General features: G+C 58.9%; 2 protein-coding genes across 2 annotated transcripts in view; both read left to right on the forward strand.

Moving 5' to 3' along the window:
* The window catches only part of LOC102447747 (C-type lectin-like), a 146,141-nt gene that overhangs the window by 111,349 nt on the left and 22,927 nt on the right, over positions 1 to 11,865 (forward strand). The gene's annotated exons all lie outside the window — the stretch shown is intronic.
* Positions 4,684 to 11,078, forward strand: LOC142827929 (interferon-induced protein with tetratricopeptide repeats 5-like). Its single transcript, XM_075924541.1, has 2 exons — positions 4,684 to 4,818; positions 7,139 to 11,078. The coding sequence occupies exons 1-2, from the start codon at positions 4,793 to 4,795 to the stop codon at positions 8,535 to 8,537; spliced, it is 1,425 nt and encodes a 474-aa protein (XP_075780656.1). The 5' UTR covers positions 4,684 to 4,792; the 3' UTR covers positions 8,538 to 11,078.

The following is an 11,865-nucleotide window of genomic DNA, read 5'->3' on the forward strand; positions in this document are numbered from 1 at the left end:
CTTAATTAGTTCACAGCCCGGAGCCATAGCTTCGGCTGGAATGCTGTACTGTTTTATCTTGGTTACAGTGAAAGGCGGGAGAGCGGGGGTTTGAGCCAGCAACGTTCTAAAGCCAGCTCCAAAAGCTCATTTTTCTCCATTAATTACTTTCTCCTTCCCCTCTCTAGCCTCAGGAGGAGCTGTTCCTGTAGGTGCTCCATGTCCTTATTTAGGGTTCGCATCCGGGTATCCAGGTTCTGGCATTGTTCCCAGAGTTCGTATCTCTCTTTCTGCACCCTTATCAGCTCTGCTTCTAAGTTCCAGTAGCTAGAGCAGGCTGCTTGCCACATACCCTTTAACAGCCAGATGCAAGCGCCTTTCCCTAAAATCTCTTTATCCCATTTAGGATTGCCCCATCCCTCTTGGGCAAACTCCTTTTCTATACAGCTAAAATCCATGTCAGTCGTCACTGGCTTCATGCTGCTGTATTTGAACCAATAGCACAATCCTGCCGACTACGCCAATTCTGTCAGCCGACGGTCAGGGCAGTGTGTGTGGGTATGTCTCCTAGAAAAGGTTTAACGTCCGTGTCTTTACTGCTAGGACCGGGGTCCCGTCGCAGAGGGTGGCCAGCAGGCCAACAGATGCCCCGTTATATAGGAAGAGCTTCTTACACCTTAGATTTTAGCTGCTAGAACACAAAGTTCCTTCGCAGCGGGCAGCCTAGGAAAGGCTGAAAAGTGCCCCAACGGATCTTGTCACCTGGGAGTGACACAGATCCAAACGCCCAAGCTCTCCCTATGTCTGTCCCATTATGACCGGCTGAAGTTCTTTTAAATTCTGCTTGGTTCTATTACAGCAACTGAAGGAGTCAGGTTAAAGCTTAAACAGTTACAGGTTTATTAAAGAAGCTTATAAATCATATGGTTACAATGGCTATTGCTCTATTTCTTAAATGCTAGCAAATATATATATAGATCTTAAAAAAATGGTTACAGGAAAAAGGTAAAGATAGAAAATAGAAATAATGGTACCAAGTGACAGCTTAATCTTTAAAGAGCTCTAACACTATGTATATATATACTTAAGCAAAGGACACATCCAGGTACAATTTTTACCCCTTTCTGTGCCTCTCGACTCCAGCGTGTCAGGCCAGGGCCGGTCTCTCAATTCCTAGGAAAGACGAATACGAGGTGGGCGTCCCCTCTGGAACCTCGGGAGATCAAACACCTAACCCGACCAGCAGATAGATGGTAGATTGACACTCAGAGAAAATGCGCTGCTGGACCCATCTATATGCCCCTGGGGGCCCGTATCCTCTTTCTTATCTAAGATGCCGAATTGTACTGGTCCGTTTTGTGGCGCCAGTTCTTACAAGCAAGTTTAAAGTTAATTTACACTTGCAAGAGAGATAGCTAAATTGTGAGCACTAGACATTTTTTTTACTGGGCGAGAGATTCCTCCCCCCCCCACCCCCCCCCGCCGCGGATGGCTGTGTGTTCTTATCATTATGGGTTAAGTCAAGGACACTCCTTGGCAGCCTCTTGGTCAGCAATTGGCGTATCTCTGTTTACAGCCATTCACGGTCACAGCAGCCTGGGCCTTCTGTTCTGTGTGCCCTGGATGCTCCAGGCAAGCAAAAATGGATGTTACAAGGGGGGTTCCTGTCTGGCTACACTGGGAGAGGATCAAGGGGAGCGGGGCTGGCTGGAAGGGGGTTAGGGGGAGCGGCGCTGGCCGGGGGAGATGGGGGGGAACTGGCCGGCGGGGAGTGGGGCTGGCTGGGAGGGGGTTGGGCGAGCGGCGCTGGCCGGGGGAGATGGGGGGGGGGAACTGGCCAGCGGGGAGTGGGGCTGGCTGGGAGGGGGTTGGGCGAGCGGCGCTGGCCGGGGGAGATGGGGGGGGAACTGGCCAGCGGGGAGTGGGGCTGGCTGGGAGGGGGTTGGGCGAGCGGCGCTGGCCGGGGGAGATGGGGGGGGGGAACTGGCCAGCGGGGAGTGGGGCTGGCTGGGAGGGGGTTGGGCGAGCGGCGCTGGCCGGGTGAGATGGGGGGGGAACTGGCCGGCGGGGAGCGGGGCTGGTCCGGGCGCATGCAGATCCCTGTCTGGCGCACGGGCGAGTCCGGCCCCGGAGATTCCATCCCACCAGGCCCCCGCCCCCCTGCTCTCTACTGCGTCATTGCGTGCTGCCTGGCTGGTAGGCGCACACACACTGGGTGAGCATGTGGACCAGCCAGGCAGTGCACAACTACGCACTGATACTCATGATCATAATACAACTCACTCAGTTAGAAAACACCCGGCAGTTCTCTGTCTGGTATTTTCTCCATTAGTTTCCTGGACAGACAGCGCAAATCCCGGACTGTCTGGTTCAAACCAGACTCCTGGCCACCCTCGCTGGAATTGCTTACGCTTTTTAATAAATAGGGAAGTGGTTACGTGTCTCTCTCCGGGCTGTGCTGATTTCCCTCGGATCTAAAAATACATTGAACCGCAGGCCACTCCGCGAGTGCACCCCCCTCCTTCAGGCCAGGCAAAGTCCTTTCCTGTGGCCCCCACCCGCCCCCCAGAAACCCCAGCCTGGTCCTGCCTGGCGCTCCCATGGAGCGTGCGCATTAGGGCAGGTGCTACCCTGGTGCAATGCGGGGCAAGGAGGGAGTGGGTGCGTCTCTGGGCGCACGGCTTCCATGAGCGCCCCCCCCCCGGGAACCGCTGGGAAAGGTTTCTGGAGTGACTGGTACGTCCACGGTGGCCGAAAGCGCTCGCGTGGGCCCCGCCCCTCTGCCAGCCGGACACCCCGGTGGGGGGGGGGGCTGGCTCGGAACAAGCCTTTCCCCCCCAGCCCAGCCCTCGTTATCGGGGAGGACTCATCCCTGCCGACCTGGCCGATGGGAGCTGGCAACAGGGGCGGGATAACAGGCCTGGGGGGAGCCGGGCCCCTCCCACGAGCCTGGCATCCCAGGGCCTCAACCCCGCAGGGAACCGCACAAAGGCCAGGCGTGAGGTGACAGAGTCCGGCCGCTGCCCCTCCAGCTCCTTCAACCCTGGCCAGGGTCCCACAGAGCCAGGTGCAGTGTGTGTGGGGGGGGGGGGGGCGGCGTGTGTGTGGGTGGGTGGGCAGGGGAGTGTCCACAGGAGGAGGGTGGGTGATGGGTTTCCTGCTGCAGTGTGTGTGTGTGTGTGTGTGTGTGTGTGGGCGGGGGAGTGTCCATGGGGGGGGGGGGGGGTGATGGATTTCCTCCTGCATTATGTGTGTGTGTGTGGGGGGGTAGTGTCCACAGGAGGAGGGTGGGTGATGGGTTTCTTGCAGCAGTGTGTGTGTGTGTGTGTGTGTGGGGGGGGGGGGGGGGGGTGGGTAGGTGGGGTTGTGTCCACGAGGGGGGATGAGAGGTTTCCTGCTGCAGTGTGTATGTGTGTGGGCGGGGGAGTGTCTGCAGGGGGTGTGTGTGTGTGACTGGTTTCCTGCTGCAGTGTGTGTGTGTGTGTGTGTGTGTGTGTGTGTTCATGTGTTTGGGCGGGGGAGTGTCCGCAGGGGGTGTGTGTGTGTGACCGGTTTCCTGCTGTCCCTCCTCGTCTTGGGCCCCTGCCAGCTCTTCACACAATGACTCAGGAGACTGAAACTCGAGAAATGAAAGTGAGCGGGGCCGGGAGGAAATAGAAAGAGAAAGACACAAAAGAGGGCGAGGAAGCAGCAGGCAGCCGAGAGCCCCTGCCTCACCCGGGGGGTAGGGACACGGTCCTACTGGGCCCTGCTCTGGGCTGTGGGGCTGAGGGCGCGTAGCAAAGTGCTCCCTGCGAGGGGTGGGGAGTGACCCCTCGGGGGGCTGGTCAGGTTGCCAGATGGTTCACGAAAAATCCCAAATGTCCCTCCCCACCTCCAAAAAAAACACCAGGGAAAAAATTCTGTTGATGGGGAAAAAAGGTGTGTGTGTGGGGGGGGGGGGGACCAAAGTTGATGAGCAAAAAAAAAGGACACCTGGCAACCTTATGTGCTGGGAAGCCCAGGGTGGGATTCTACCTGTGCAAGCGTGTGAGTGTGAGTGCACACGCACACATGGACATGCATGCATACAGACACACACGCATGAATGAACACAGACAGACACACACACCTCACGGACATAAACACACATGCACACTCACGCATACACATGAACACACTCACATGTAGACACAGAGACACGCACATGCACACAAGAACACACATGCACACTCACTCCCACCCCCCCACGGACATAGACACACACACACAAACATGAACATACACAAACACACAGACATACACACACATAGACACACAGCCACACACATGAATGCATACAAACACACCCACAAGAACACACATGAACACTCACACAGACACACACACATGGACATGCACGCACACAGACACGCACATACAAATTGACATGGATATGGACACACACACACACACATGCACACTTACACTTGGACACACCCCAATAGACACACACGCCCACGCCCAGATGTAAGTGTACTTGGCTATCTTGCTCAGGGTCAAAGTTCACCTGGCTATCTTGCTGCAGCTGATAATCCAGGCAGGGTCAAAGCTGCAGATCAGCCGGGGAGCTGAAAGTGAAGTTTCAGTTTCTCTTTCCCCGGCTCACTCTCACTTTCGGTTGCGATTCATCCCACCAGCCAAAGCAATGAGGTCACCAGCCGGCCAGCCAGCCTGCACATAAAGGGCAGCCTCCCTCTGGCGGGCACAGTCCAGTCTGGCCCAGACGCGAGACGAGTCTCTCCCGGAGCCGGGCCCTTGGACACCTTGGGAGGAAAGGCAGAGCCGGGAGAGGATGGGCACACGGCCGATCGCAATGAGGTAGGGGGCCGGGGCGCCGGGGGAGGGGGGTGCAGCGCGAGCAGGGACTAAATTCCGACTCGGGACGTTAGGTGGCGATTAATTTGCTAATCGAGCAGTCGAGGGCATTTCCCTAGTCCTGAAGGAAGGGCAGGGACAGCGCTGGCTTCCTGCTCGCGCGGAGTCTCAGCTCGGCTGCCGCGCCGCATCCTGGAAGGGACGGAGCAGCCGGTCCCCCGGGTCTCCGCACAAGCCCCCGTCCCCGCTGCCTCCTATGTTATTAGGGACGGGGAGCTGGCGGCGAGAGCACGCCGGTTCGGACCCACCCACCGCGAAGGCTGCAGGCCAGAGCGCCGCGGGGAAAGGCAAACTTTTGGAGGCTTCGCCGTATAGAACGTGGCAGGCGCGTTACTCGGGAACCTCTCCCTCCCCGCCACGAGAACGCCTAGAAAACAAAGCCCTGGCGTCCGCCCTTCCTGGCTTTCAAAGCCTGTCCTGTCCCCAGACAGATGGGAAAACCCAGCGGCAGTCGCTGGTCTGGAACCCAAAGGCATTGTTGGGAGGCAGGCAACTCGCCCGGTCCTCTACCTGCTGCCTTAGCACAGCTGCCGCTCTCCCTTCCAGGCTCCCCCGCGCCCTGCCAGCCCAGCTGGGGCTGCCTGGAATGGATGCTCCTCTGCCCAGAGCAGTGGGGACTGCCCTTGGTTGCCAGCTGGGATGCTACTGGTGGGCAAGCGGGACTGAGCCAGCAGCTTTGCATGGAGGTTCCCTTGTCCCTAATGAAGAGCAGCAGGGGAAAGGGGTGGGAGGGGGCTCGCGGGACCGGCTGCTCCGTCCCTTTCAGAACGCAGAGCGGCAGCCCCGGAGGTGGGGCGGAGAGGTTGTCCTGAGACCCAGCAGGGGACCAGAGACTAAGCCAGTGTCTTTGCACGCCGGCTGCTCTCAGTCATCTGAAGAGTGCAGAGCGGTGGGGGAGGAGGGGAGATTGAGTACTAGCTCCTGCTTCTCGGGCAGTCGACTACCCGTCCAGCTCCTTAATTCCAACAGCTTCCGAGCCTGCAATCCGGTTTGCAATCTCAGGGGCGGGGGTGTGTGTGCCCAGTCTCATGTATTGTTGCTTCCTGGTGACTCTCCAGGCTGGTGACTCATTGGGTGAAAGCGAGCGCTTGGCCATCGGAGCTGATGCCTGTTTGCGTTGTTCTTTGGGCAGCTCCCCTGGCTGTGACTTGCCGGGTAGCACCTCCCTCTTACCGGCTCTGTGTCCCCCTATCCTGTGGCCGCCTCGGACGTGGCCTTCTCAGTGGTGGCACCGGCACTGAGCACTTCCATAGCACCTTCTGTCGGCCCCACGCTCCCACAGCCCCTCCTGTCCTCAGGGACCGAGCTCTCCCTTGGGGGATTCACCGTCCTTTCCCGCAGGGTGCTAGGGTTTGGGTGCGCAATGCGACGGAATTAGGGGAGCTTCTCCAGAACAGAGCAGGTCACTTTCTCGACATCCTCACATATATGAGGTTAGATGGTTCGTGGTTGCTTCTCCGCCCCCGGATATGTCCGGGGGGATTCATGGTACCAGGGAGCCTGGCTGATGGAAAATAAGAATTTAGAACATTGAGAGCAGTGCCAGTGACCTGTGTGGCGCTTGCAAGAGGCAGGTGATAGGACAAGCGGGGGCAGGTACAGTGCGGGGAAAGGTGGTAACTGGCCATAGCTGAAACTTCACGGACATTTGAAAGGGGAGGGGGCGAAGGCCTGCAGGGCAGCAGAGGTCACAGAACACTGAGCAGAGGGCTCAGGGCAGACAATGTGGGATACTGGCGGAATCATAGAATCATAGAATACTAGGACTGGAAGGGACCTCAAGAGGTCATCGAGAACAGCCCCCCGCCCTCAAGGCAGGACCAAGCTCCGTCTACAACATCCCTGACTGATGTCTATCTAATCTGTTCTTAAATATCTCCAGAGAGGGAGATTCCACCACCTCCCTTGGCAAGTTATTCCAATATTTGACCACCCTGACAGTTAGGAATTTTTTCTAAGCCAATTCTCTCCACAAAACCAGCAGCGGAGGCCACACTGGCTCTCCATCAACAATAAACGGCAGGGGGGAGAGAAAAAAGTCTCTCGTAGGGCGGAAGTATTTTCTTGTCTGGGCATTTCCTCGACAGCAGTCGAGTTGCAGTACGAACGTTCCCCCTGTTTTGTTGCCAAAGGCAGGTTTGGGTGACAACATTTGGTAGTGGAGACCAGGCCTAAGGGTTTGGCTGCACAGCAGGAGCTCAGTACCCACTGTCCCAAGTTAGCGTGCAGCCCTGATCGAGTTTTCTTTTCCCTCTCTCTGCAGCTCCCTGCCGCTGAAGGAGAAGCTGCAGGCCCTCCAGTGCCACTTCACCTGGGACTTTGAAATCAGGGACAAGGTGGACGCTGCTCACATCCTCCAAACGGTGGCTCTGAGGATTGCCCACACTCCCTACCCGAACCAGGCCGTGTACCTGGCCCTGCAGGCTTATCTCTGCCACCTGCAAGGGCGATATGAGGACGCTCTGCAAAGCCTTAGCGAAGGTGAAAAGTTCCTGCACAGAGATCACCCAGGTAACGTCCCCCGCCAGGCCCTGGTCATTTACGGGAACTACGCCTGGATCTACTATCACCTGGCCCATTACGACGTGGTGGAGCGTTACCTGGACAAGGTGAGCCAGATCTGCTGCTCCCTGAACAGCCACTTGCCATACGCAGCTCTGATCCCTGAGGTCCACGCACACAAAGGCTGGTCTCTCCTGGCGGCCGGCTTCCGCCACGGCCAAGAGGCCACAGAGTGTTTCCAAAGGGCATTGGAAGAAGACGAAGCCAATGGGGAATTTCTTGCTGGGTCGGTAATCGCAGCCTTCGCCTCCTGGACCCACTTGCACGATTCTGTGTCTTGGAAGGAAGCCAAAGAGAAGTTGGGAGACATTATCCAGAAACAGCCACATAACTATGAAGCGAAGGTGTATTTAGCCCGGCTCATTAAGAAGACCGATAGAGGCCAAGCTGAAGCCCTCTTGGAAGACGTGCAGAATAGCCGAGACCCTGAAGTTCTGAGGAATGCAGCCAAGTTCTTTCAAGCCCAGTTCCCAGAGAAAAGAATTCCTATTCTACAGAGGGCAATATCGCTGAACCCCACGTACCATCTCCTGTACTACGACCTTGGTGTCTGCTACAAACAACAACTGGCAGCGGCCGACACGGGGAGAAGAGAAGAAATCTTGGCAGCGGCTACGGAGGCCTTCAAGATGGCTGTGCAGAAAGATCCCGCCTCTGTGTTTGCAAAGCTGGCACTAGCTGAAATGCTCGGAGAAAAGACACCTGGCTACCAAGAAGAGATTTATCTCAACTTCATGAGCGAGGTGTCCAGCCTCAGCAAGAGGTGCCAGCAGGCCGTCTACCTTCACTGGGGGGACTTTCTCCTCTACAAGCGGGAGTCCCTGCCCGAGGCAGCTGAGATGTACAAAGCCGGTTTCGCCATCGCAGACAAGTATCAGGAGAGATCACACCTGAAATGCAGGTTGCAAGAGGTGGCAGAGAAATTCCAGCAGAGCTCCCAGACCACGGAGGCGAAGGCCATTCGTGACTTCATTAAAGCAAACGAACGCCCATGGGAGGAGAGGAAGTCCTCTGATGGCACCAGCAGAGCAGGAGGGTGGAGAAGTGGGGAAAATGGGGTATCCTCTCGCTTCCCGGGGCGCACCAAGACCTCCTTCTGAACCAGCCCTGGTGTCCCACCCCTGTACCAACGTCGTCTGTGTTGCACCGGATTCTGGGTTCCTGCCTCGTTCAGACCCTGGGCCCTTCCTGCTGCTGCCTCTCATGATTCTCGTTAGCGATTTGTATTGGGAGCCCCCGACATGCCCCAGGACCCCACGGAGCCTGGCCCCAGAGAGCCTGCGGCGGAGGGACCCAGCAGACCGACGGGGCAGCCCAGGGGGACATGACTGCTCAGCCCAACAGACCGTGGTCTCAGCCCACCAGTGGCTCAGCCACGGCCGAGAGGGCCGGAAGCGTTGTGGAGCTGCACGGCTGTTTCCACTCCGAGGGGACGGAGCCCCCCTCCGGGTCTCTAAGCCTCTGGCAAACCTCCCCGCCAGCTCTGCTGCCTTCTCACACCCCCGCGGGACCTCGGTGGGGAGTTTCCTCTACCCGTCGCTCCCGGAGCAGGCCCCCTGGCTGGCATCTCAGACGTTAGCGCGGTGGAAATCAAGCGGCTCCCTTTGTTCTCCGCTGGCGTGCGAGAACCCAGCATTGCTCTCCATGGGGGTGGCAGCTCAGGGGCGTCTGAGCATGGGGGGTCTTTCCCTAAAGGGCTGTAAGCTCCCGGGGAGGTGGGGAGAAAGGGGGTGCAGCGGTGCGGGTAAAGGCCTCTTACCTGGCAGGGTCACAAGCCCTGCTGGGGGTGCCCAGTTCCCAGAGCCCTCGAGTACAGGGAGCCCACCAGGTGCTAGGGAAGCCGCTCTTCGGGGCCCCACAGCCCTGCAGTGATGGGACCAGCAGACAGCCTGGGCCAGCAGGGTGCCCGTGAGCGGGGGCTGGGCTGGGGCTGGGTGTGCACCCCAGGGTGGTGCTGGGGGCCTGTTTTGGTAGGAAGACTCCAGACTAGGGCCCTGCTTTCAGCCCCAATCCTGTCCCGCTGCAAACGTGGGCAGCCAGCCGGTGCCTGCCCCAGGGCTGTCCGGGGGTGGGGTCCCTCCCAGCGGCTCTGTGGGGTTATTAACCCTCGCCAGGCCGGGCCTCGGGCATCGGCATCGACAGACCAACACAAAGCAAAGCAGCTTTGCATCCTCTTTAGATCCACTGCCCCAGCCGTGGCCCCCGGGTGCTGCCCGTTCCCTCCTCCACCCCACAGAACTAGGGCACAAACCAGGCTTTTAAAAAGTCTATTGTCCTTGTTCTGTCGCTCCCCTCCTTCCTTCCCGTCGGGCCGTGGGGCTCCAACTTTTGGCCCGTGGCCCGCCTGGCTCAATGCAGAGCCAATCGGTTGCTAAAGGCAACACGCCACTAATTACGTCATTCTGACCCAGCTATTTTGCAAGTGCGGCCGCTGGGGGGAAAGGACACATTCATGTGATTAAACCGATTAAACGCTTTAACGCTGTCGTGAGAATTTGCAGGTGTGTGTGTCCGTGGGGCTTGGCAAAGGAACTTGGGTCCTTGTTCTAATGGGATACGGCTCCCAAACTGTCAAACTCGGATCTCGAGAGCCTCTGGGGCCAGACAGCGGGAGAGGGCCCAAGCCACGGAGTTGGCTGGGGAGGCTGACAATGGGTCTCGGGGTGCAAGGAAGGTGGGATGCTCAAGTCTTCATGGTGAAGACGGGTGCCAGACCCTGAATCTGCTTAGCTGCCCACCCAGCTCCCTCCAGCCCCGGCTCCCTGCAGCTAGATTCAAAACTGCCTGTGTCCCTGTGGGTCCCAGCCCCCTGCAGCCAGCGGACGAGCCGCCCATGTCCCTCCAGGCCCAGGCCCGGCTCCCTTTCCCGGAAAAGCTTCACCTGCCGGCAGCCAGAGCTGAGCTGGGATCTGCAGCCGGCACAGGCCGGGAGAGCTTCTGAACAGGCCTCCTGCCAAGCAGCTGATGTGGAGATGGGCTTCCTGCCAAGCAGCTGACTGGCCAGCTGGGGGGAGCTGATTGGCTGCGGCACCTGCAAGCTGCTGACGGGGCCGCCCAGGCGGTAGCAGATCGGTGCCAAGGGCTGATCCTCGCCCGGTGCTGAACCCTAACTCTCGGGTCCCAGGGGTGCCCCCGTCTGGTACCCCCAGTCCCAGCCCCTCACCTGACAGCTGTCGCTCGGCTGGTTCACCCGCCGAGCCGTCCCGCCCGGTCGGTCTCCATGGGGGGCCACGTCTCTGCCACGATTCCCAACACGCCCGTTTTGGTTCGCTGGTTTCCTGTCCCGCATGGTCTCATCTGCCAGGCCGGGTCTGAACACCGCCCCGGGGTGGCATCAGGAAGCCCCTGGGATTCCATCATTCCGCCTGTCTTATTTCTGAACCCTCCCCCGCTCACACCCATACGCACAACAGTCTGAGTGTGTCACAGTCGTGCCTGGCGTCACTCTCGCCCTGTGGTGCAGTGGCAGGTGGGTGTCGTTAGCTGGGGAGGCCACACAGGAGGCCACTGGTGGCCACGCCGGGAAGGGAACCCAGGGGTCCTGGCCCAGGCCGTCTGTGTCAGGGACAGGACGTGGTTTCTAGAGCCCTGTCGACGTGCCTGGAGCCCGAACCCGCTGGGCAGTGCGGGCTGCCTGTCTAGGGTGGCCAGAGAGCAAGTGTGAACAATTGTGACACGGGGGCGGGGCTAAAGGGTTGTAGAAGCAAAGCCCCAGACATTGGGACTGTCCCCATGAAATCAGGACGGGTGGTGACCCTGGTGCGCCCCTCTCAGCGCCCCATCCCGGGAGTTTGCGATAGCTCCCAGCTCTGGTTCCGTGTCCTTCCTCTCCGGCTCGGCGGGCTCTGGCTCCCGGCTCTGGAGGGGGCTGATGTTTGCACAACAGCTGGACACATCGCGGCTCTGGGGAGCTCAGGGTCAGGGGTGGGCCGGACGAGAGAGGAAACGTTGGTTGTCACAGAGAGCTGGGGGGGGGGGAGACCGAGACCGGCCCCTTAGCCCAAGGGCCAGGCCCAACCTGCTTCCCTCCGGGGTCCCCTCCCTCCCCTGCAGTGGGGTCCGGGCTGCTCAGGACCAGAGGGGGCTGGATGGACCCATCTACATGGGACAGAGGAGACACACTCAGACCTGCATGCTGAGGAGAGTTTATTGCTGTAGCGGCTGCAGCCGTAGAGGGGGCAGGGGTGTAACTAGCAGAGAGACACTGGGGCTGTGTCTAGACTACATGCCTCTGTCGGCAGAGGCATGTAGATTAGACAGATCAGCAAAGGCAAATGAAGCCGCGATTTAAATGATCGCGGCTTCATTTACATTTACATGGCTGCCGCGCTGAGCCGACAAACAGCCGATCAGCTGTTTGTCGGCTCGCCGCTAGTTTGGACGTTCCCCCTGTCGACATCAAAGCCCTTTGTCGGCAGCCCCGTTATT

This window comes from Pelodiscus sinensis, chromosome 1 (assembly GCF_049634645.1).
Source record: "Pelodiscus sinensis isolate JC-2024 chromosome 1, ASM4963464v1, whole genome shotgun sequence".
NCBI classification, from domain to species: Eukaryota; Metazoa; Chordata; order Testudines; family Trionychidae; genus Pelodiscus; species Pelodiscus sinensis.

What these genes read in the sequence shown, in the direction of transcription:
- LOC142827929 (XM_075924541.1), top strand. Translation starts at nt 4,793, where the DNA reads ATGGGCACACGGCCGATCGCAATGAG. An exon ending in ACACGGCCGATCGCAATGAG is followed by an intron (nt 4,819 to 7,138) that starts GTAGGGGGCCGG and finishes CTCTCTCTGCAG; the next exon opens with CTCCCTGCCGCTGAAGGAGA.